Source organism: Sander vitreus, chromosome 10 (assembly GCF_031162955.1).
Source record: "Sander vitreus isolate 19-12246 chromosome 10, sanVit1, whole genome shotgun sequence".
Taxonomy (NCBI): domain Eukaryota; kingdom Metazoa; phylum Chordata; class Actinopteri; order Perciformes; family Percidae; genus Sander; species Sander vitreus.
Genome location: NC_135864.1, coordinates 34786820 through 34812223, shown reverse-complemented (window position 1 = coordinate 34812223; position 25404 = coordinate 34786820). Strand labels below are relative to the sequence as shown.

The 25404-nt window shown below is 40.7% G+C and overlaps 1 protein-coding gene across 3 annotated transcripts; it reads right to left on the bottom strand.

The window, feature by feature from the left end:
- Positions 1-20: 20 nt before the first annotated feature.
- Positions 21-12536, bottom strand: gabrp (gamma-aminobutyric acid type A receptor subunit pi). Of its 3 annotated transcripts, XM_078261280.1 has the most exons (12): positions 12071-12536; positions 6764-6879; positions 5793-5959; positions 4655-4740; positions 4420-4514; positions 4261-4328; positions 3958-4175; positions 3187-3269; positions 2797-2934; positions 1852-2004; positions 973-1166; positions 21-874 (listed from the first exon to the last, which is right to left on the bottom strand). In XM_078261280.1, exons 4-12 carry the CDS (start codon positions 4711-4713, stop codon positions 542-544), a joined length of 1341 nt encoding a protein of 446 aa, XP_078117406.1. In that variant the 5' UTR covers positions 4714-4740; positions 5793-5959; positions 6764-6879; positions 12071-12536; the 3' UTR covers positions 21-541. The 3 variants fall into 3 exon arrangements, with proteins under 3 accessions (XP_078117406.1, XP_078117407.1, XP_078117405.1); XM_078261281.1 differs by lacking the exons at positions 6764-6879; positions 12071-12536 and having other exon boundaries at positions 4655-4745; positions 5793-6109; XM_078261279.1 differs by lacking the exons at positions 6764-6879; positions 12071-12536 and having other exon boundaries at positions 5793-6108.
- Positions 12537-25404: the final 12868 nt, after the last annotated feature.

Below are 25404 nucleotides of genomic sequence, written 5' to 3'. Positions count from 1 at the left end.
GCATTCTCAGCCATTGGTTTAATTTTTTTAATTCCACATGATATGCTATGAACTAAATACACAGTATATGGTCTCATACAATGTATGAAAGCCAAAACAACAACAAAAAGAAACACATCTACATCAGTCACCTAATGAAGGCAATTCAATGCAACACAGTGTAGTGTGATGCAGTTCAGGCAGCCTTTTGTTTATAACTAATTGACTCCTCGTCATTTGTTCTATGGAATTATCAAAGAAATATCAGATACAGGCTTTGTATCATCACTTCTACATGTTAATATATTAGAAGCCATCCATGCATGATCAAAAATAGCTTTCATTAAAAAGCTTGATACAAAGAAGAATTTCTGGTTCCTAACTCAACTGTTTTTGGGTCACTTTGTAGCCCTGTCTGGGACAAAAAGGTTTCATATATGTGATACAAAAAGCTTCGGTTTAGATCCAGGCAGTGGTAACTGGTATTGGCTCTCAAATGAGGAGATAGAGCAGCTTCAAGGATGGTGAAATAATTAACTATGCAGCAGCTTGGAACCAGCACTCAGAGAAAGAGATAGTAAAGCCAGTAGAGGATATTGACAAAGAGAAACGCTGTGGGGAAAACAGTGCGAGCACGGCGATCGATGTTGTGCGGATTTTCCACAGTGAAGGCGGATGCTGCTCTACGTGACACGTCCTTCACTGAAGACAAGCTGCAGCCCTGTCCTGACACCTTCTCTTTAGATACGACATTGTTCCTAGTGGCACTGTTCGCTGACTGCTCCGTGAGTTCCTCTGCAGTGGAGCCGATCTCAACAGACTGGTTTGGTTGGTTGGAGCTGACGATGGGGATGGAGCCGTTTCCATTGGATTCATTGAACTCCCTCAGAAGATCCTGATAGACAGACAGACCGACAATTACAATGTTTTCATTATCTTAGATGTTTTAAGTTTTGTTTCCACTTCATATTTAAATGTAAACATTTTCCTCACCCTGTATACATCCTCAGTAGTCTGGTTCTGCATGTTATAGAAGTGAGCACAGGCGTACTCCACCAGTGCACCGAAGATGAAGGTGAAGCAGATTCCCAGGTAAACATCTATGGCTTTGATGAAGCAGTTGGCATTGGGCAGGGAAGTGCGGGCGCCCATCATCAGTGTGGTCATTGTCAGGACTGTTGTTACTCCTGGAGAATATGTCACAGCAGTGTTGCTGGTGTTGTTTTCATAATGTAAGATAGTGGTTGAACCTCTAATGTAGTGGTCATCGTAATTATTTCTGCTGTTGCTCTTTCATCCCATTGGTTACTGGTGTCAGTAAACCATGTAAGGGTCGAATCGTGTTGAAATGTGTTTAAAGTGATGATGTATTCATATTTATATTCTCATGAATGCAGGACAGTTATAAAAGTTATACATTGCTGAACATGGTGCAAATAACTGTCCTTTACAGCTGACTTCTTCATTTGATAATCAGTTGACATACGCCTGTAGGAGTTATTGAGTGGCTAAGGTGAGGGTATTCATATTTTCTATAAGTTAAAACATCATGTAAACATGTTTTTTTTTTAATTGGTAGTATTTATGTTATGTAATGGATAAGCCAGCAAATGGATTTGTTTTCAATGTTGACAATAGATCATTTGTGCTGCATAATAATACAGGATCAAGTTTAAATATATGGCATTCAAATACATTCTCTCTGCTTTCTGCATAATTGTCTGACCGTGTCTGTGAGATAGTATGTTATTGAGTCATACATAAGGTCATACAGTGAATCAATATATAATGAGCAATTTCTATGACAGTAATTCAAATGAATGCACTAACATCATAATACTTCAACCTATAGTGAAGAGTTGTGGTACTGACCAATACAAACCCTAGCTGGGACAGAGGACTGGCTGATCCAAAAAGAGACCCAGGAGAGAACCACCAGCAGGATGGAGGGAACATACGTCTCCAAAATAAAGAACAGCACGTTTCTACGCAGTGCGAAATGCAACACCAGCTTGGGGTATTGTCCTGCATGAAGAGACACAAAAAGACACAGCTTCTTAAAAAGAGACAGATTTTAAAGACGACGTATTACATTTGTGCTCTACAAGAGGTTTATTCATAACGCTGTTACGGCCAACAACACAACAAAAGAATTCATCTCAGTTGTGACCATTAACATATTAAAGGACACCATACCTGTTGTGAATATGTTACATTCCATTCTGTGAAAAACTCTTTTGTATCATAAATTGTAACACTGTTTTTCCTTCCTGAAGATTTATCTGTGTGAACCTACCTTGAACCAATCCTCAACTCCTTCAGAGCCTCCTTCTTATCTATATACTCTCAGGTGATCTAAGTGAAAGGAGCAATTGTTAGAAAAAGTATATATCCTTGTGTGTCTCATTAATATGCTGAGCCCTGTTTCGTGTCACTATGTTCCCCGAGCTCTCCACTGCTTTCAGAATCAACTCCCAGACGTAAGGCCAGTAGATCACAGAATAATAAAACAATCTTGATCGGATCGTTCCCTAACAATACCCAAGGATTAGTTTAAAGCAAAATTATTTCAGTCACAAAAACAGACTACTGCCAAACGGAACAAAAGAAGGGAAGAAGCCTGGGCCAACCCAAAAAGGGTTGTAGGACGCAGAACCCCCCCCAAAAAACTTTCAAAATAGTGTATAAACTAACAAAGAAAGAAATCTGCGAAAACTACCAGGCCTCCATCCTCAAGAGAAATAGAGGGAGAAGAAAAGGGGGGGCGGGGCACAAACGCCAATTGTAAGGGGGATTGTGGGAGTTGAAGTGTCCTACCTGTCTCATACACAGCCTCTGACACTGATGTATAGTAGCTCTCTACGCTGTACTGAGCCAGCCGCAGGATGTCAAGACCCTTGACTGAATCATTCCCTCTGGTCCAGTAGAACACCACATCCTGCAGGTTGTAGCCCCCTGACCACACACACACACACACACACACACACACACACACACAGACACACACACAGAGACAGACAGACAGACAGACAGACACAAGGTTTGATGAATCTGATCTGCTAAGGATAGCATTGTCTCTTCAGTTTGATACTCACGACAATGATGATGATGGAAATGGTGATGGTGTTATGATGAGTATGTGATGTATGGTGACGTATGTCCATCTACACACTTGATGGAAGGTTGATGGAGTTCCCAGGTACTCACAGCTCTCCAGCTGCAGGGTGCACACCTGTCTGTCCATGGGGTACTTGGTCAGGTCCATGTTGCAGGCAATTGTAGCCGTGATGCTGTTGTGTATTCATAGCAAGATCATTAGAAACCTGTAACACTGTTACTCCTTTGATGTACAAACAGGCAGTTAAGAACTAGTGAACACAAAGAACTCTCCCGACAACAACAGTCAGAAGAACAGACTCATATCTGAAATGTCAAACATTTCTGTATCCAATGCATTCATTATGTATAAGACTCCATTAACAGTGATAAACCAAAATGTGACTCTACTCAAGAAGAATAAGGAACACATTGCACATTACTGCCCTTTCTGTCTTAATTAAAGCTGTCTTGTCATAACAATGCTGTTTTGTATCAGTGTATATTTTGACTGTGGCCATAGGGGAAATCTGCTAATCTTCCTTAACACAATCTGAACTGTTTGAAGGGCACAGTAAAACACACAAATTCCATGACATTCCCTTAATTTATGACTAAGTGATGATGCATACGTTTTTTTCTTCTTTCTTTATTTAGTAGAACCCAAGGCCAATTTGCGGTTGATTAACACAACAATTATGAAAACATTTCCCTTCCTTTCCTTTCTGTTTTCATCTTCTTGGATTTTTCAGTAAGTGTAACCCTTTTATTTGGTCATCTTCCAGATCAATTTCCTCATATGAGCTCAGCAGAATCTGTAAATCTTACGTGCAAGAGTACCAAATGTCAGTAAATGTTAAATTGATAAACATAAACCTGTACCGTAGGGCATAGAGAACAGTTCCGTTGCTGAATATGCGTATGAGACGGTTTTCCACTGTGACGTCATGCAGGAAGGAGCGCTTGGAGTCAGGGATGAAGGTGTCAGGGATCCAGAGCAGGGACACGAGGCGTCCATCCACGCTGACGCTCTCATTTCCCGGGAACACCAGCCTGGAGTCTCGCCAGCGCTGACGAAGGAAGATGGTTGCAGTGTAGTCCTAAAAAGGTTTTGTAAAGAAGACTTTTATTCACTCATTCATTCACCCACTCACACAAAAACAAAGTAGGACGAGTGTAGGCTACCATGTTGATTTCAGAGATGGCATCAATGCTGGCGATGTCAAGGCTCATCCCAATTTCCACAGGGCCCTCTAGCAAGAGCAAGACAGAGACACAATGACATTTGGAAACAAGTCAGTTTTCAAATGAAATGAAACAAACACTTATCAAGCTTATTCCTACCATTGAAATTAGGTCTGAGGTAGCGGTTGTATCCTTTCATCAACTTCTGAATCGTCGGCTGAAGTTGAGAGTCGTTCCATTCTCCCCAGCTGTTGCTAGAATACATACAACCGCTGATGTCAATAAAGATATAGGGGGAAATGGACCAGAAAAGTTGGAGCAGAAGATACATAAATATCAATGTCAGCATGTGTTCTGAAGCCTGTACATTAGTTTTCGACCGCAGGTCTCTCACCCATGTGTGACGCTCAGGCAGAGCGTCAGTAGCAGTAGTGTTTGCAGCTGCACAGACATTGTGGCTCAGCGGGCAGAGGTCAGCGGCTGGCCTCAGGGAGATGTGACAAACAAAAACGCATAAACCCACAAATCTGTCTCCTGCACAATTTACATTATATGGGGTAGCATCTTTTTACCATAGGGTGGCAGCACCTAACCAAATGTGATCCCAAACCTCAGGGGAAATTTGTGGCCCAGCAGCTATTCTCACCCTTTGGTGTTATAAAAATGTCTCCCTGCCCTCATACTTGTAAAAATGTGGGTACAACGTATATCGATCTCTGCCTCCCTGCTCCATAAATATATTAGTGACACTTAAGAATACAGAAAGAGATAAAGAAGCAATGAGTGCACCTACCTACCTATTTACATGGTCTGTCACCTGCTGATTTATGTGGTTTATTCCCAAAGCCCCCCTGATAATAATTCGTGTCTCTAACTCTTGTATTATAGTTACTCACTCATCTTCTCTTGCATATAGTTAGTCTAATAGATTCTTAGTCCTCCTTATGTATTACTTTCATCCAAATAATCTCAATCTATCATTCATGTGTTTGTGTTTCCAGGTATTGCCATCACATTGACAAGCTCCCAGGACCTCAGCAAAGCATTTCCATTAAATTCCAATGTATTATTTACACAGCTCTGCCAATGTGATTAATGACACATATGAACACTATTTATTTTCTCTTTCTAATGGCCATAATGAAAGTTAAAGAGCCATAGAATGTCATTTGGTTGTTTTTCTACACATGCCAGTTGATGATTCATTCACGCAACGATATATTTCATGAGTTATCTTATTTACCGCTTGCAGCTTTGGCTAAAGTCTCAGCTGATTATTGGTGTTGGTTTAGGCATGCCCTCTTCCTTCTCTCATCCCTCTTTCACACTCCCTATCAGCTCTTTTCCTTCAGCCATGTTTCAGCTAATAGATTTATAATATATCTCTTCATTTCTTTTCTTTACGTTTGCTCAGTCTGTGCATGCACATGCCAAAGAAATATTTATTTATACATCCTTGTTAAAAAAATATGTTTACACACAATGTTCTCATTCTCAGGTTTGGTCTCATCACGGCTCTCTCTTTCTCCTACCTGTTTCAGTCTTCTGGTTTCCTGTTTCCACCTCTGGTCCTCTTCTCTTTCCACTCTTCCTTTTGTTTCCTTCCCCACTCTTTTGTCTTCCTTTGTCCCAGATGTTGTGAGTGGCTGAGATTTCTGTCCTTTTGTTATTAATGATAATATCCCAGTGCTTCTTCCACCTAAAGATAAACAACAGTTGCTTCTATCATTTGGTCCTGGTGTGTGGGCTAGTGTTGCTTGTTTTCTTGTTTGTGCATCTCCTTCCTACTCTCTACACAGCTGTAGTCATCTCTCCACAGAGCCTCTGTGCACCCCCTCCCTCTCTCTCTCTCTCTCTCTCTCTCTCTCTCTCTCTCTCTCCCCTTCTTAGTTTATGCCACTCACCCTCTCATTCACACTCCATCTCTCCCCTATTTTTTTATTGCCCCCTACCTCCACACACACACACACACACACACACACACACACACACACACACACACACGCACGTACTGTATGCACACACATAAACATCCAGTTTGATCCGCCATATCACTTCTTTTCTTTTCCCTCATTTGCCTCCTACAACACATTCTTATTCTTTTGGCCCTTAATCTCTATGTATCTCCCCACCCTCCAATTTACACTGACACTGTACCTCCGTCTGGGCTTCGAAGCTCTGTCTCATTCTCTCATGCCCTCTCCCTCCTCACCTCCAACTCCGTTCACTTGCATCAGTATCATCATCTGAATTTGTTTCCTCTCAGCTCTGTCTCCTATCTCTCGCCACTTCCATAAAATAGCCACATGGCTCCCATATGAGATTAAAAAAAACAAGTAAGACTACTTTTCTCTATTTGGCTTTCAAAAAACCTTATTGAAAATGGCATCCATGAGGTGTCTCCCCTTCTGCAGATTACTCCTCTAACCCTGAGAGCTGCTGATGTCCACATTTGGGTCATTGAAAATGCATTGAACCTCTTAATATTGCTGCTGATGATTACCTGGTATTGGTAGTGATGGTGGTGACGGTGATGACTTATCCACACACAACAGTCGACTGCAGCCCATAGACCAAAGCACTTTTTGTGCTAAACGGTCGATCTCTCAGCTCCAGCACCTGTGACATTTTGTGATTAATCTGTTATTTGCTCATCATTTTTCAAGATTCTACTCTAACAGCCTGACCCCCGAGGGCCCACTGCTGGGAGTTCCAGCATGTGTAAGAAAGCCTTGAGGGTTTACAGACTAATAACGCCTTATGAGATTTCAGCACAGGCTATCAACCTGCTGCCGTCTATTGCTTTCCCAGCCTGTGTTCCCCAGTACTGACTCCTGATGATAACTGCTTGCTAGCAAACTGTTTCTATCCCAGGAAATTAAGTGCATCAGTAACTGTAGTTATAAAGCTCTCCTATTCTTAATTTCATGTTCTGGTGGCTGTATTCGTGGACAAACAGTCTTTTTACATTTCATGTTAATGGTGAGGAGCGTTGTGGAATGAATATAAGAGAATCTGATTTGCATCCACCATGTGAATCAGTGTGCACACAGAGTCAGAGTCCCTGACACTGAAAGAGACAAATTGAGACGTTTGAAGCACCTGAGGGGGAGGATGTCAATGTTTGATCCGTGTGTTAGGGGGCTAATGTATAATTATAGCCAGACAAGCGATGTTGGAATGGCAGACAACTCGGTGTTATTCAGCATCCACCTGGATGCCTCTGCCTACCTGCCTGCATGGTAACATCTGCCTGGGATTCAGTATGTTTTCCTTTTTAATTTTCTCACCACTTAAATGCCCTTGTTTATCCATAGCTGGCCACCTGTCAATTTCTCTAACTCCTTTATTAGCTAGCTGAAATTTCATTATTTCCTGAATCCAAACATAATTACTTTGAAGTAACAACTAACAACTTTCAAGGGACTTTACACACAATTTCTCATTTGTAGAGGATGCAGATTTCTGCATTTAATGCTGGGCCTTGCATTAGGTGTGTGTTTATGTATGTGCTACACTGCTCGGCATAGCCTTCCAGTCTCAGCCTAGCTGATTAAGGTCCATAAATCAGTATCTGGTACCTTTTAACCACTTAGTTCATTTTTCATTTTAAATGCAATCAGTTATCCTTGGCAAACAAATCCCTGCATACACACAGCAAGTGTCCTTCCTAGTTGTGTGTCACTCCTCTCTACTATTGCTCCTTCAATATCTAATCTCACCTTTATAGCCTTCCATCCATCATCCATCCATCATCCATCCATTTTACTCAAAAAATCATGGACTACATGCACACATCCTCCCCAATCATCTTCTGTCCAGCCAGCCAAGAACACTTAATGTTGCACTTTGGTTTCTTTCCCATCAATCCCCTGTTGCATAACCTACTTTCTCTGAATCTCTTTGCCTCTCTGTGTTCAACTTAATTTCCATTTCTCCGTCTGTGGGTCTGCCTGTCTCTCTATCAGAATAAATAAGCGATTTTGATGCACCAAGTAATGTTCATGTCCACAGCGGCACCAGGAAAAGGAAACGTCGTGGCCCACGCTTTGGCCCGGTGGCTTGCTGTCATGTGGCAAATGGAAATGTCACAGGACTGCTCATGTGACGGACAGTGATAAATCTCTCCTGAGTGACTGTCACGGCTGCCATGTCCATGTATGAATTGAAGTGACGTAGACTCTGGGCCCTGTTTGCTCGCCTCGGCTCTGAGCCAGCTGTCATGTGTCCACTGGAAGTGGATAAAGTGTTTTCTGTTGTCATTCTTCAGTGGACATGAAATTGTAATTTAACATTCCTCTCAACTTTGTTTCCCAGAAGGTCTGCCCGCTCCGTTTCTGTTGTCTTGTGTCCTAGGCCTTATCTGAGGCGGAGCTTAAGGCAGATCTTCTTTTGAGACACTCTTATTCTTTCTCAGTCTTTTTTATATATAAATATATATATATATATATATATATATATATATATATATATATATATATATATATATATATATATATACTCATTGCGCTTGTTGATCCCAAAGATTCAACTGGTTCCAGTCCTGTCTCCCTTCTTTTTCACTGTTGGGTTAGAAGGTCCTCTCAGGCACAGACATCTCATAAAGATTGTCTCGTTATTGGCCCCTATATTTCCGCAACATTCACCCTTTCATCTCTTTGCAGTCACAATGTTATCCCTTCCCTGTGTATGATCACAAGTGTGACATTAGCTGTATGGTCCCTCAAGAATAGTTTAGTCACAAAAGTATAATTAAAATGCTTTGAAGCCAATGTTTATAGAGCATGGCACAATATTCTGTTTGGGACTGGGAGCACAAACCAATCTGCACGACACTGCATTTGGAGCATCAGTAAAAAAATCTTATTAAAAGCACACACTTAGACCTAAAATAATAAAATAAAGACCTGACTTACCACCTATCGAGGATTTGACAAAGCATATTGTAGGTTAAGGTGTCTGTTGAGTATGTTAATCCTCTTTGCTCCCACCAAAAATAAATAAATTAATGAAAAGGGCACATGATGTTTTGTCTCGTATGCCTTGTGTGCGAAATTAATTATGTACTGTAGTATTAATAGCACAGGACACACACTGAAGAGTGACATAGTCATTTAAGTCAAGCCAAAGTTATAAAAATGAGCAAAAAAGAAAATTATTTTGGGTTTTTTGTGGTCAGAGCCCCACTACAATCATTTTTGGATTTCTTAGAAAAGCAGCTACTTCATCATTCGCCCATGAGGACTTTGGGATTTGTACCCCATCCCAGAGGGGGTGAAAAATAGAATAATCCTGGGATAAATGAGCTGCTTACTCCCTCGATGTTAACATCTTATTTTCTGTCTTTAGCCGGCTGCCACTTGAAATGGCGGGGAGGTTATTCAAGCTTTAAACCAATGATGTGAGATAATTATCTTCAGAAAAGGCAAACTAACACTGTGACTCCATATAAAGTCAGACATCCAGTAAGTCCTTGACACTTTGATCTGAAATATAGCTGGTAGCGCTAAGGAAATTTGCATGATTTTAACAGACTGTAATCTTAGTCTCCACATAATAACACTCAATTACCCATCTACCTCCAATGCTATCTTTATCAAACTACCATTGATCCCTTTAACCTCAGGGATAAACTCACGCACTCTGTAATAGGCAAATGTTGTGTTGATACAATAACAATATGGATTTTACACTGTATTACACGAATACTGCATTCATGGTGGCCAAGTGCAGGTTCAGGAGAAGAAAAACAGCACGAGCCATACTCTCCTGGCCATGTAGCGCCTGCTCTGCCCTCAGGTCAACTCAGGCTCACTGGTATCAGAGCTGTCAGCAGCAGAGAAGACTGAAAGCTCCTCTCTATGGACAGGATATACAAAGCCAATGCTGTAGGACTTCTCTATTCCCCTAAGCTATCAGAATAGCTAACCACTTGCATCTGGGGCATTTCAGCGCCAATTAGAGTTTGCAATCTTTTACTTAATCAATAAATCTCAGTGCCATGGCATAATGACGGATGCAGATGCTTTGAAATGCAAATGTGTGTGTTGAACTACAAAGCACCAGTGGGACGCGTTAAGTGCAGGTGGATGTAGTGTGGAGAAATAGGCAGAAGCTGAGATTGTGTGTGAATATACTCCAAGGAATGCAGCGCCAAGGTGGGAAAGCTTCCTAAATAGAGACTGGCGCTTCAGGAAAAAACATTTCCAGCGTTATTAGCCATGCTGAGTAGTCTAGGTCATGTCTCTGTCTCTGCCTCTATTTTTTCTTCCTGTTTCCACTCTTTGTTGTCATTGTTGTGGTCTGATAACGAGCCTCTTTCCCTTCCTCTTCTCTTTTTTCCAACATTGCTATGTAAGCCGAAGAGACAACTCTTGTTAAAGGATAATGGATTAGTTTGACTATTGACATTTTGAGAAATACACTTATTCACTTCCTTGCTTTGAGTTAGATAAGAAGACTAACACCACTCTTATTTCTGTATGACAAATATGAAGCTATCGCTAGCAGCTGGTTAGCTTAGCATAAAGACTGGAAACAGCTAGCCTGTCTCTGTCCAAAAGGTAATATAAATCACCTGCCAGCACCTCTGACACTCACTATTTAACACTATATATCTAGTTTGTTTAATCCGTACAAATGAGAAGTGCAAAAACAACACTGTCTATTTATAGGGGGGGTACATGCAAGAAAACAACCCTGTAAAATGACAATGTGTCAGTTTACACCTTGTTTTTTTGTATGGAATAAACAAACGAGATATTCAGGGCTTTAGAGTCACTTTTTTAACCACCAGCCAACATGGCTAGTACATTTTTAAAGTTACCAGCCAATCAGATTTTCCACTAGCCAATTTTTTCCCATGGAAAATAAACTAGATTACTAATAAACCGCTGAATACATTTAAGCATCCATGTTTCTTTAAAAATATCTGTTTGGGTTGATGGTTGGTAGATAAAATATAAACATTTACTTTACTCTTAACATTTTTTTTCCTATCTTATTTTACTACGTCATTTCAGCTCCTCTGGTGTGTTTTGGTCCGTTCCGTTCCTTTCCAAGCCAAACACACACCAAACCGTCCAAATGTCTGAAAACAGAGCCATCTGTAAACACTGAGCAGCCGGCCGACGCTTCACTTCATTCATCAGCGGCCAAATTGGCTCGTAACTTTACAATGTTATACTAGCCAAAGTTAATTTTTTACCGGCATTTACTGAACGTATTAATTTGTGAGCTTTAGAAATGCTGGCAGCTTGTTATCTTCAGACAGAGCCAGGCTAGCTGTTGCCCTGTTTCCAGTCCAGTCTTCCCAGCGCTATAAGCTAATGCACAGCTAGCAGTAGCTTCATATTTATATTTACCTCTTTTTTAAACCATAAACTTCCTTTCTCTCTCCATCGCTCACTGTCTGTCTCTTCTCTTCTCAGTTGTCTACCTTTATCTGTTATCAACAGGCAGTCCTCCTTTTGACAGTCAAGTTCGATGTTTTGTCCCCTGCTCTGAGTGCTCCGGCCTGTTTTTATCGAGTCACTGAAGTGGGACGCCATAATCTCGACCGGGGAAAAGGATTTGTCAAGGTTGTAAACACACTCAGTTTGTGCTTCAAAGATCTGTGGTGCTGATGGTGTTTATTCCATCTTATTGTACACTGTGCACCTTATAGGTGAATTACAGTATGACTCATTTTCTCTCCATTGATTTTCTTTTCTTCAGACCTGCATCTCTGCATTCATAGCATTAGCTCTAGTATTAACCTCTCAGATATGTAATTCCATGGCTGTAGTTAGTTTATCATGCCACTTCTTACCTTTTGTCAAATCAGTCCACTGACCCATAGTCTCCTTCCAGAATACCCCCTCTCCCTCTAGCAAGTCCTGTCCCTTCTGCCTTGCTTAAAATTCAGATGAGTCGGAGTGTCAGGAGTGGTTATCGTCTGGATGGCATCTCATTTAATTTCACGCGAGAGGTGAACAGGGAATTTCAGCTCTGATGGGCCGACGGTGCTGAGAAGAAGGAAACAATGCTGATTACTGTCCCCATATTATCTGTATTTGTGTTGTATGTAGTGTGTATGTGTGAAAAGTCTACTTTTGTAATTCATTGTCTATTTTTTTTTTTCTTGTAAACTAGCTAACTCTGCTGTTTTGCTAATTGGTTTCATTTTAACCATATGGTTTATACATTTTTTTGTGTTTGTGTTTAGCCATCTCGAAAGCCCACTTCTAGATTGAAGGCATCACTTCATTCCTTCATTCTCTTCGAAGAATCTGTGTGGATATCTGGGTCGTCGGTATAAGTTCCCGTGCGGACCAAGTACAGAGTGTGAACTGAAAGCTGGAGAGGTGCCAGTTCACCTCCTGGGCACTGCCAAGCTGCCCTTGAGTAGGCACCGAACCCCCAACTGCTCGGGCACCTTTAATGGGCAACCCCCTGACACTGACATCTCTCCATTAGTGCATGTATAAGGTCCTGTTTGTGCATGTGTGTGTATTTTGGGCCTGTGTGTAATGTGTGAAATAACTAACAACGGAGTAATCAATGCGGGATCAATGAAGTATCACTTAATCTTAATCTTAATCATTAAACTAGTTTGGACCCAGCTTCTTATGTGCTTATCTATCCCATTTAAGATTGACTCATCTCCTAGAACAAATAATCTTGGGCTGAATGGAACCTGGGTCCCTGAATTCAGACATACAGTAGGTTATCATGTATCCCGGGCCTCGTGAAAGATCTTTACTAAAACTTTCATTCATCTTTGCAGTGAAAATCTAAGTCATTACAGGTCAGTTGTATCTTATATTACAGATGTGTATCCTCTTTTTTATTCACTGACTTATATGTTAGTTAAATGGAATAGTTGGACATTTTGGCAAATATGCTTATTTGCTTTCTTGCATTTCTTGAATATAGGCTAACGCTGTAGCAAGCAGCTGGTTAGCTTAGCATAGAGACTGAAGGCAGTTAGCCTTGTTTAATCACAAACATTGGCTGATGATGCACTCTTCTCTGTTTGTAGGGCAAAGCCCGGTTCTGTGACCTCTGACTCACTTCATTTGAATTTTAATCCAGTCACTCACACAATACAGCCGTTGGCGCTGATAATATCTTGATGTAGAATCATAAGTGGTACCTCCAACTGACAGTTAACGATAATTTCTGGGTTGCTGCATGTTACACTCAATCAAATAAAAAATGTTTATATACAGCAGAGACAGAAAATGTATTCGACAACAGCTGCATCTTATCGGCGTTCAACATAATACAAGCGATGAAAGAGAGTTGGAAGCAACTCAAAGTTGGTTTCTCAGAACTGCTGGCAAGCACAGGTTGACCAGCAGCGTTGGTGAATGATTAATTACCAAAGAAGTGTGTGTCAGTTTAAAGAAAAAAGTTGTTTCTGTCTAAACTGTGCAAAACATTTTCAAACGCATCCTTTTCTGGAGATTATTTGAGAAAAGCATTGTTTTTTAATTGTGGGCCAAAACTGAAAAAAGAAAAGAAAAGTGTATTAATATGGATCCACCTGAGGAAGAACATGGTGTTCACACACACATACACACATATACACACACACACACACACACACACACACACACACACACACACACACACACACACACACACGCACGTATACTGGTCCTCCTTTTGCCACAGGGATAAAGACACACCAATTAGTATACACCAGTCAATTTACTCAGGACATGGAGAAAAGCCCAATAGGGAGATGAAGGTTCAAAAGGGCAAACATTACAGTTGCACTGCAGTAAGACTACATCTTGAATGTGTAATGACTTTTGAGGATATTTAAGCCACATAGCCAATTATTGGGTAATTGGCGTTAAAACACAGTGTTTTGTGTTGTGGCCACAACCCCCTTTTTTAATGACGATGAATGGGTGCAGATGCAAAAACATGAACAAAGTAATTTCCCCTTGCTGGTTCTTCCACATCAATGTGCTAAATATGTAAATTCATGCGGTGAACAATATGCTAGCTTTTCAGTAATCAACATAGGCAAGCTTTCTCACTACTGTAACAGCTATACATATATGTGGTTAGATTAGCTTTTCAAAGCAATGTGTAGTTGTTCCGCTAATACAGCTCTGCTTTCAATTTCAGTTTATTGTCACAAGGTTTTGCCATTAGGAAACACAATTTTCTCTCTGCAAATGAGAAGCATGAACTCTGTTTTATTCAAATAGTTTCATACATTGTCTTAGACTTGTGTCACACTGTACATGGTTTGGGGAAGATGGGTCAAGATGTGCAGCCGCTTTCTATGCAGATTTGTGTTAAGCTCGGTAAATACAAATTGTGGATGTCATTGTGCTGTTTCAACAGCATATTGTGCTGGCAGTCAGTTTGGGTGGCACTGGACTTGCGTCTTGGGAAAATATATTCTATATGGAAAGTGAATTCATTTATTCCTGCTCTGGGAGCTTCTTGTGCTCCTTGGTGTTTTCGGAGCGTGGTCACACTGCAGTGGTGGTTTCAATACAAATTCTCTTCTATTAGGGACTGTTTTTTATTTAAGGGGCTACCGGAGGAGTTTTGAGATCTTTAGTCAAAATAGACTTGACCTTCCCTTCGCCAGCAATACATTTTTCTATGACCCTCCAAAATGATTGGCATCAATTTATTGATGCCTTCTGTACTGGTTTGCACTTGGCAAAGATGTACACATAGCCACTGTTTTTTTTACAATCATGACATACATGACTTAACCTCTGCTTTCTCATCTTACACATCACACTCCACCAAGATGGGGGCCATTTCAGTAGATTTAGTCACTAACATTGTTGTGGAAACACAATAAGCATGGCAACTAAATGCACACTTCCTGCATTACTTCAAATACTAAGTTACTCATCTAGTAAACTAGTATTCACATGAAATAAAACAATTAAACATTAAGACCATTCAACAAAGCACTCTGGGTAATAACCCATATTGACAGCTGGCCCGCCCAATCAGAAATTCAAAGTTAAAACACTATGTAACTTTTCCCGCTACGGTCCCCCTACAGGTTGTCTCACTGGAACTACAACTGGAAACTTTATACATTGTTCGTCTGCTACTGCATTACTAAATTCACTTCGGAGACTTTTTTATGTGAGAAATCAACTATGTAGAGCTCAAATATGGGCCGTTTTATGAAAATTGATGGCTATAGCAAATTTGGTCCAACTGTGTCAGAGTTCAGATGCTCCACAGTCTGACGTGACAGCCGGCGGGTGCCTGCCAGGGTTGATGGCTTGCCGCCCAGCCTATCCATCTTCACAGACCCGCTGTGAGCTGGAGCTCTATCAGGAGACTCGCGGACAAGAGGCAATTTCCCCGGTCATCTCCCTTTGACAGTTTTGTAAATAAATTATTATTACATTACATGTCATTTAGCTTTTATCCAAAGCGACTTCCAATTAAGTGCTTTCAACCCTAAAGGTGCAAACTCCAGACAACAAGTAGTAAGTGCAAGTACATTAAGTAAAACTACAAAGAGCCACATGAAAGTGCAGCTTCAAGAACATGTAGATCTGTCAGTCTTCCTCTATCATAGGCGCTGATTTATGTTTTCCTCCGTGGGTGCTCACGGGCGCAGGCCCTTTAAAAAAAAATTTAGTCAAAAAATGGACAGCGGCCAACACGAACACACACGCCTATTAACTTGATAATAAAGCCGTAAAGTAGGCTATCTTTCAACTCAGGACAGTGCCACTTCTCACAAATACAGATAGGATTGGAGATGAGAAGTTTAACTGACACGTAACCGCCATCAGCGCTCACACACTCCACTCAGCAACAACTGCAATGTTTAATTTTAAATGAATGTAGCCTACTGGCAGTCTGGAACACGTGGGTGCTCAGTATTTTCCGTGGGTGCTCTAGCTCGAGGCAACGTGACACCTTTGAGCTAGTCAGCTTCATTATATTCCAGCTCCATGTCAGTGATGATACTTTGGCAACAGGTGGCGCAGTTAGCTATAGGGTTGCATTCTCAAAGAAAGCAACTCCAAACTCGTGTTGCTGTCATGTTGTGATTTTTGTTGGGTCAGACCCATCTGATAGTGATGGGGAGCCGAGACTGAGAGCTACATGGAAATGTGTGCACCAAATAAGCCACTTTGAAATTGAGCTGTTTACATGAATACAAAAGTTGGGTGACCCTCCCCCTTAGACTAAAAAACGTTGGATGACCCTCCCATCAACAAAGAATAAAAAGACATTACCCTCCCCTATTTTCCTCCGGTGGTCCATTCCATAAATACCAAACGGTCCCTTAGTCTTTTTTCTATTGCCCCCCATAACCCTTTCCTTCCCTGAAGCACCTTATCAGACACTCGTGAATAATTCACTTCCCTCGGCCCACATAGATTGTATGCCCTAAACTCTGTGCTTTCATTTTATGTTTGCAGAGCCACAGGTTCACAGATTTAGTTTGAAGTGAACAAGCGCCCTGTGCTTGCCGTACCTTCAACCTAACGCAATAAAGTGCAGTGAACTGGAGGTTCTGTCAAATGCATTCTGACCGATGTACCGAAACCAATGTGCTTACCAAGAATCAGACCAAGAATCAGCTAATACAGTTCATTAAACTTCCTCCAGTTTACTTATCATGTGAGTGAGTTATAAAGCATCAAAGACTTATTTACTCAAATGATTTGATTAAAAGACACTAAATAGCTTTAGGGAAATCCTTATCAGTGTCTATCTAACCAGTGGAGTCAGGACCCTTGTTTTTGTCACTGAAGTCACAGCAGTGCTTCACAACACACAGCTTATGTATGGGGGTTTGAGAGACGGGCTTGTCTGATGTTTTCAAGCATGTAGAACCAACAGTTTTATCAAGATGTTAACTGTAATTCATCAAGTGGGTGTGACGTTGAATCCAGGTGACCTCCAGGCACCGACAATAACACAATAGCTTCAGACTGAAAACTTTATATTATGATGCCCTCTATAGTGTGACGTCTCCGACACCTATACTCGCATTTCTGAATTTTGGCTTTTGAAATGTGAAATTATGGCAGGAATTTTGAGTCTATGCTGTGCTATTCACACTCAGCCCATGTTACATTAAAAAAAGTAGAAGCTTAGACGACTTCTGGCATATTTAGTCATTCTCAATGTGCAGCCACAAAACAAAAACACATTTTCTCTCCCTGTTTTCTAAAATACTGTATAAGGCAACATAAAGCCTCCAGGTGAGAAGATTTAGCAGAGATTGTGTGGACACTTACATTTGCTGCAAATAACTTCTCTGTTTGTTTACAACATAATGGAGTATCAGTAGTTTCAAAAAGACCTACTGTATTGTGAGTCCTTTGATTTCTCATTGTGTGGCCTGATACTGCAGCCACACATGGATTAAACTTCAATAAATCTGTTAACGTGTTTTGCAAATCATCAGATAACCATGTATGTTTAGCTGTATCACATTCTTTACTGAATAATTTCCACTGCGTTTTGATGCTTGTACAAATAAGGAGGAGGAGGAAGAAGAGGAGGAGGAGGAGGAAGCAGAGAGCTGTCACTCAGACATTTTTATGAGCACCACAATCATTGTTCAAAAACTAAAAACTAAAACAAATAAAAGAAACTACAGCTTTCTCTCAGAATATTAAAAACAGTGAGGTCTGGGTTACACCTTGACTTTAGCATCATCACCCTGCAGAGATGTGACATTTTCAAGAAATCTGTACCAAATTAGCTACTATTATAATAAGCATGAGCATGGCCATTCATCTGCCTCAGGCAGAATTGCGGGTGGAGATTTCATATCTGAAGGTTAATGGCCACATTTTTCAGACTGGAAACGGAGTTGTTTGTTTTTCTTTAATTCTTCAGTTAGTTTTTCTGTTGAGCAATTTATCTTCTAAATGGACACAGTTTGGATCACTCTTATGCTGTCTGGTCCGGTTTCAGAGCTGGTTTGCCTAGTAAACAGAAACAATCCTCTCCTTGCATGCCATCACAGCCTCATGAAGTCAGTGAGATTCAGCTGGCATGTGGAGGACCTGCGTGCAATAAGCTGGGCTTTATACTCCATACTTGATTTTATTTTTTGTTCCATCCAGAAGTAATAATATTAGATCAAGCTTCCTGAGAGCAATATTAATGCCACTATTAGATTTCCTGTTCGCCTTTATCAAGGTAGCCAAGTATTCCTGGGGGACCACAGCATTGTCAGAAAAAAACAGAAGACTTTCACTTAGCTCTTACTGTATCATTTTCCAAGCAGTTTCCTTCATGATAAACAAAATGTTGAGATATTTCAGTCTGGACCAAAGTGATGGAGTGACCAACCGACTGACAGACCTACATGCAATCACTAGAGCATGGCTGAAAAGGACTGATTATTCTTAATCCTTTTTAATTCTTCGCTGATTCTGAATGACAGCACAGACCGTGTCCAGTACTCCATGTCTCCTCAGGCAAACTGACAAAGTTCAATTGTCTGTTTGCCATTATTCAATAAATGTATAAAATGACAGAAGGGTTACATTACACAGGGCTTTCAATGTCTTAGATTCCCATTCAGTTCAGCAGATGTCCAATAACACGTATACACTTTATTCCCACCTTCTTCTCCCTCCCTCACTGCAAAGCCCTGTTCATATCGCCATGTTTACTGCATGTTTACATGGAAAATATTTTAGGGTGAAATAGCCATGATTCATATATACACACTCTCACTGTGCTCTGTGTTTGTCTTTAAACTTCACTTTTCCCCAAATCGTGTATATAAGCCATGTTTAGGAAGAGGAGATCACTTATCACTGGAGTTTCAGACACCTGGAAGCATTATTTTACACACAAGGAGCTGCTATATTTTGTTATACTTTTTCATGGAGAACATTAATGGCAAACTGGGACTTTTTCTACTTTTTAAACTGGGACTAAGATTGCTGGACATAGATTATGGAAATTTGGCCAGTGTCTGAGTATTAGGGAATTGTCGTTATATTGCAGGGCAATGTTTTTTTTCTGGCATTTAATAGCACGACTATCATGTTGAAAATGTGAGATTTCAAAGTAAGAGTATTTCATGTATGTTCAATTTCTGTCAACAGCACTTTGATACAAGCCGTAGTGTAAAAAATTGTACGAATTTTAGCGCTTTCTAACATTGACCTCTAAAGAGCACAAAAACAGAAAAGGTTGTTCATTGACTTCCAGAGAAAGGGCAAGGTATTTCACTCCTTTCGTCACCTGTATGCGTGTGTCTGGAGTGTGTGTGTGTTTACACATAACAGCAAGCTGGTAATGCAGAGCTGGAGCACTGGGCATGACGACATGTCTCCAGGCTTGACGTTCTTTTGTACCGTTTACTAAACAGCCTTGATAGGACATGACTGTTTTAGTAAAAACAGAAGGTGCGTGTAGCGTGTTTTGGGTTGATTTGCTACCAGGACAGTTAGGTTTCCGTTCAGGTAGCGGTTATCCAAAGTCAAGTAGTGCATCTCCTCACTTCAGAGGGAATAAACTTGTGCAGATTTACGAGCTGTCAGACATTACAAATTCTTTATCCAGCACAGCACAGTCAGGTGTGGAATCCTTTTTACACAGCAATAATCAGGACAGTTCTTAAACACACAAATCTCTCATGCACAGCAGCTCTGGTGTAAACGTTCTCTGTCTGAGTTTATATTATAAACACCACACGCCTGTGTGCCCTGCACTGCACAAAAGCGTACAAACACACACACACACACACACACACACACACACACACACACACACACACACACACACATTAACTATATGTGTGTGGGGTGTGCATTCCGTTAGCTTGGCAGGTGTATGGAAGACTGCCACGGGCCTGGCGGCAGGTGGAGATGAGGACTTATAGATTTTAATCATATCACTCTGTTGAGCAATAATTCTACTGCCTAAGGCAGTGAAGGTCCATAGCTACAGTAACATGTGATTGATGGATGCTATGTTGGGTATCCCTGAATCATATAGAAACTAGTCTGCTCCAAAGTACATGTAAAATAACTTGTTCTCCTATGTGTCACAGCTGTATTCTCAAACTGAATGCACTATAAGTTAAAGAAAGCAGACAATTAAACAGATGAGAGTTGTTAAGGAGGTTTTGAATGTTGTTTCTCCACAGGGATGGATGTTATACCAAGTCAGACAAATGTGTTATCTGTGTATGAGTTAGGCTAACTGTTAAAAATATAGAATATACAAGAAACAGACAAGGGAAGTTCAAATGTGTTAATAGTTTTAAGCATATTGGCTTTGGTTTTATGGAGTCTTTAAGGTGAGTCCCTCAGGCTTTATTGTTTCTTATCTGGAGAGTTACATCTGCATTCTCCCTCTGACCAGAGGCCTGTACTACGAATCCAGATCAACATGCCCTGGATTTATTTCAGTTACCCGATTTCACCTAACCTAACAACCGCGGTCCCGCATAAGCGGTGTCGCGATGGTGATTAAAGGAGAATTCCAGCCAATTTTACGTTAATCTTGATCGTTGTAAATATGTGAGTACAGTTGATAGAAGAAAGAAAACGAGCTGAATCGGTGCGGTCCACACGGATTAGCTGCAGCTACGTGTACGAGCGTCCACTTAGCTAAAACGGCAGTTGTCGGGGCAAGTTTTAGATTGCCTTTGTGCCTTTCAACAGACACAAAATGCAATTAAAATGGCTGTGCAACATGAACAGGGCCCTTACGTGTCAGCAAGATGCGTTTTCAACTCAGACATTGTTTAAATTCACCTACCCTGTCTCTATCCTGCTGGTAGCTAGCTCGTCCTGCTAGCTGCTAGCTGCCGTGCCGGTTTCCGGGGACAGTCCTCGGTTTCGGTGACCTGTCCCCGGCTGGAGCTGTCCCCGGAAATGTCCCTGGTTTTCACTGTGACTGACAGACCCGAAATTGGAATGAAAGAAAGAAAACATTGACCCAACGTATAGCCTAGTCACGCACCCTACATGCGCAGGCTCAAGACAGCCAGAGCAAGTGCTGCTCAGAGCTCAACTTCACTAAAGTTAGAAAGATATTCACAGATTTGAACTTCTGGGATCAATTACTCTATGGCGAAATGTTATTAAATCACAAACGACGCATCTTTCCTACTGTAGTAAGGTAAACAACGAGCTACAAACTAATTTTCATCAAAACAGGCCGTCCTCCAACCTGGAGAAATAACATTGGTCTGTACGAGCAGCCGGCGGTGAGATGAGTGCTTGGGGACCGTCTACAAACTACAACACCGAAAAGAGATGTATTAATTTAATGATTAAATAAGGTAGTGTCTTAAACTTACCTCAATTATAACTTGTCTCCTGCTAGTTGTACTACAGCACTCACTTTAAAAAAAATAAGCATATGCTTAATTTTGGGGAATATTTTTTTCCAACATTTTTTAATATATGTCAGAATTACAGAGAGTCATGTCTCCAAAACTACTCCACACATAGAAGCCCCCCTGCTGGTTGTACTACAGCACTTACCTTTCAAAAAAGCATATTCATAATTTTGGGGAATATTTTTTTGCCAAAAACATTTAATATTTTAAAGGGGTGATAGAATGCAAAACCAATTTTAACTTGTCATAGTTGAATAATGACAGTTTAGTGGGTAACTAGGACATACATAGAAGCTCAAAATCCCATTGACACCTCTTTCCTCTGCAAATCTCACAATTTGAAACTGGCTCTGAAAACGGGCAAATCTCAACGAGCCGCCTAGTTGACGTCAACTCGGCGGCTCCTCCTCATTTGGCTCTAGTCTCTCTCTTTGTCACGCCCCAACATTTACATGGCTACACCACTGACCTGAGATCAGGTAGTCTTCTGAATCTAGGTCGCGCAGATCTCAGAAATTGTATACATTGTTCATCTGCTATTTTACCACTAAATTCACTTCTGAGACTTTTTTATGTGAGAAATCAACTATGTAGAGGTCAAATATGGGCCGTTTTACAAAAATGGATGTCTAATTGCAAATTTGGTCCGACTGTGTGTCGGTGCTGCCTGTGTTGCTGCCTCGCCGCCCGGCCTGCCTTCCTTCACAGACCCCGGCCTGCTGTGAGGTAGATGGAGACTACCAAACGCCGCTGCCCTGACAGAGCTCCATGGCCTGCAGCTCCCCTCTTCCTGCTAAATGGCCGGTGTGTGTGAGTGAGAGCGCGATCAGCGAGCTTGTTACGCAAGCAATCTCTTACCACAGGTTCTAGTTAATCTTATAATGTGTGTAATTATAATGTGTTGAGTTATTTAATCAAACGATCGGGGAAATAAACGCCTCTTGTCCGCGAGTCTCGTGACGAAATCGAAACTGTAAATATACTCTAATTACGCCGAAAATGAAGCTAACTAGCCACGATCTGTACACATAGGATTGAAGAGACAGTAGCAGCTAACGAAACCCCTAATGTTCACAAAAATGCATTAAATTGAAATCGGACACCATTGTTAGCTTTATAAGACCTTGGGGTAGATGTTATATAAGTGGCGTGACGAAATTCAAACTGTAAATATAGCTACTCTAGTTATGCCGGCAGCTGGCAGCCAGCCAGCTCCCCGAGTATTCCAGTAGTCCAGTGCCCAGGGAAACGGTGACTTTCACTGGGTATGGAGGTTGCCGCTTTCTCGTCAGACTGTGTGGAGCTCCTAAAGTCCGACACGTCTTACCAAATTTGCAATTAGCCATAAATTTTCGTAAAACGGCCCATATTTGAGCTTTATATAGTTGATTTCTCGCTTAAAAAAGTCTCAGAAGTGAATTTAATAAGGAAATAGCCCGACAAACAAACGTATACCTTTGCAGTGTCTGAAATATGAGACCTGCTGTCTCGTCTCCAGTGTGTTTCTATGGGCTTCGCTCAAACCAATCAGCGCGCAGCTCATCTAAATATTCATGAGCATACCATATTTGGAAGAAAAGCTCTTGTTCCAAATAGAGCCATATTCACAGGGTAGTTAAGGGCCTAATAAAATAGCATTCGGGCAATTTTCAGCCTAACCAATGTTACATACCCTATTAGGAGAACTTAAGGAACAGTGGAAAATACCCTATATAATCATTATATCACCCCTTTAATAATTAAATAGAGTCGTGTCTCTAAACTTACCTCACGTATAATTAGTCTTCTGCGGGTTATACTACATCACTTACTTTTCAAAAATAGGAATATGCATAATTTGAGGGAATACATTTTGCCATACATTTTTTTTAATATATGTCTTAATTACAAAGAGGCATGTCTCGAAAACTACTCCACACATAGAACCCCTCCTGCTGGTTGTCTGAATTTCTTTTCAAAGTGCACCAGACTGATGCATTTAAACATTAAAATAGACAACATTTTCTTACAGGGGAGCATGCCCATGGACCCCCCTAGGGGGGCTTGTGCCCCAGTGCAGCTCTAGGTCTAGTGATGCCCCTGGAGCAGTGTCCCCATTTTAAGTTTACAAAGTTTAGTAGACAAAATTACCTGTTTTGGAGATATTTACGCTTCTGAGCTGAAAATGTGCCCGGATTTTGTCTCAGAAATCTGGTCACTTTAGATTAAGGTCGAGTTAAAAACGCATCTTTTTGTCACGTAAGGGCCCTGTTCATGTTGCACAGACATATTAATTGCATTTTGTGTCTGCTAAGAGGCACAAAGGCATTCTAAAACTTGCCCCGACAACTGCCGTTTTAGCTCAGTGGACGCTCGTACACGTAGCTGCAGCTACTCCGTGTTGACCACACCGATTCGGCTCGGTTTTTTTCTATCGACTGTACTCGCATATTTATAGCGTTCACATAAAAGAGGCGGGATTTGCACAGCACGACCAATCACAAACATCTACCACAGCCGCATATTTTACATAAGAAGAGCAAACTATAATTCTACATAAATGTGAAGAACACTACGGTGGCCGACAGGGGCAAACGCCCTGCAACTTAAGAAAACACACGCAAATAGACAAAACACAAGCACATTAAGAAAACATCTTCATTAATTTGACAACACATGTGCAGCATTCAGCAAACGTGCTGCAAATACCACAACACAACCAAATACATAAACACACTGCAAATACCACAACACAACCAAATACATAAACACACTGCAAATACCACAACACAACCAAATACATAAACACGCTGCAAATACCACAACACAACCAAATACATAAACACACTGCAAATACACACAACACAACCAAATACATAAACGCGCTGCAAATACCACAACACAACCAAATACATAAACACACTGCAAATACCACAAAACAACCAAATACATAAACACACTGCAAATACACACAACACAACCAAATACATAAACACACTGCAAATACACACAACACAACCAAATACATAAACACACTGCAAATACACACAACACAACCAAATACATAAACACACTGCAAATACACACAACACAACCAAATACATAAACACACTGCAAATACACACAACACAACCAAATACATAAACACACTGCAAATACACACAACACAACCAAATACATAAACACACTGCAAATACACACAACACAACCAAATACATAAACACACTGCAAATACACACAACACAACCAAATACATAAACACACTGCAAATACACACAACACAACCAAATACATAAACACACTGCAAATACCACAACACAACCAAATACATAAACACACTGCAAATACACACAACACAACCAAATACATAAACACACTGCAAATACACACAACACAACCAAATACATAAACACACTGCAAATACACACAACACAACCAAATACATAAACACACTGCAAATACACACAACACAACCAAATACATAAACACACTGCAAATACCACAACACAACCAAATACATAAACACACTGCAAATACCACAACACAACCAAATACATAAACACACTGCAAATACACACAACACAACCAAATACATAAACACACTGCAAATACACACAACACAACCAAATACATAAACACACTGCAAATACCACAACACAACCAAATACATAAACACACTGCAAATACACACAACACAACCAAATACATAAACACACTGCAAATACACACAACACAACCAAATACATAAACACACTGCAAATACCACAACACAACCAAATACATAAACACACTGCAAATACCACAACACAACCAAATACATAAACACACAGCAAATACCA

Bases quoted from the DNA above. Each gene is read 5' to 3' on its own strand.
- gabrp (XM_078261280.1), bottom strand. From the start codon at position 4,713: ATGTCTGTGCAGCTGCAAACACTACTGCTACTGACGCTCTGCCTGAGC. The intron at 3,270-3,957 runs GTACAGGTTTAT...AATACACAACAG, and splicing joins ACTGTTCTCTATGCCCTACG to CATCACGGCTACAATTGCCT. The intron at 1,167-1,851 runs GTCAGTACCACA...CATATTCTCCAG, and splicing joins CCCAGCTAGGGTTTGTATTG to GAGTAACAACAGTCCTGACA.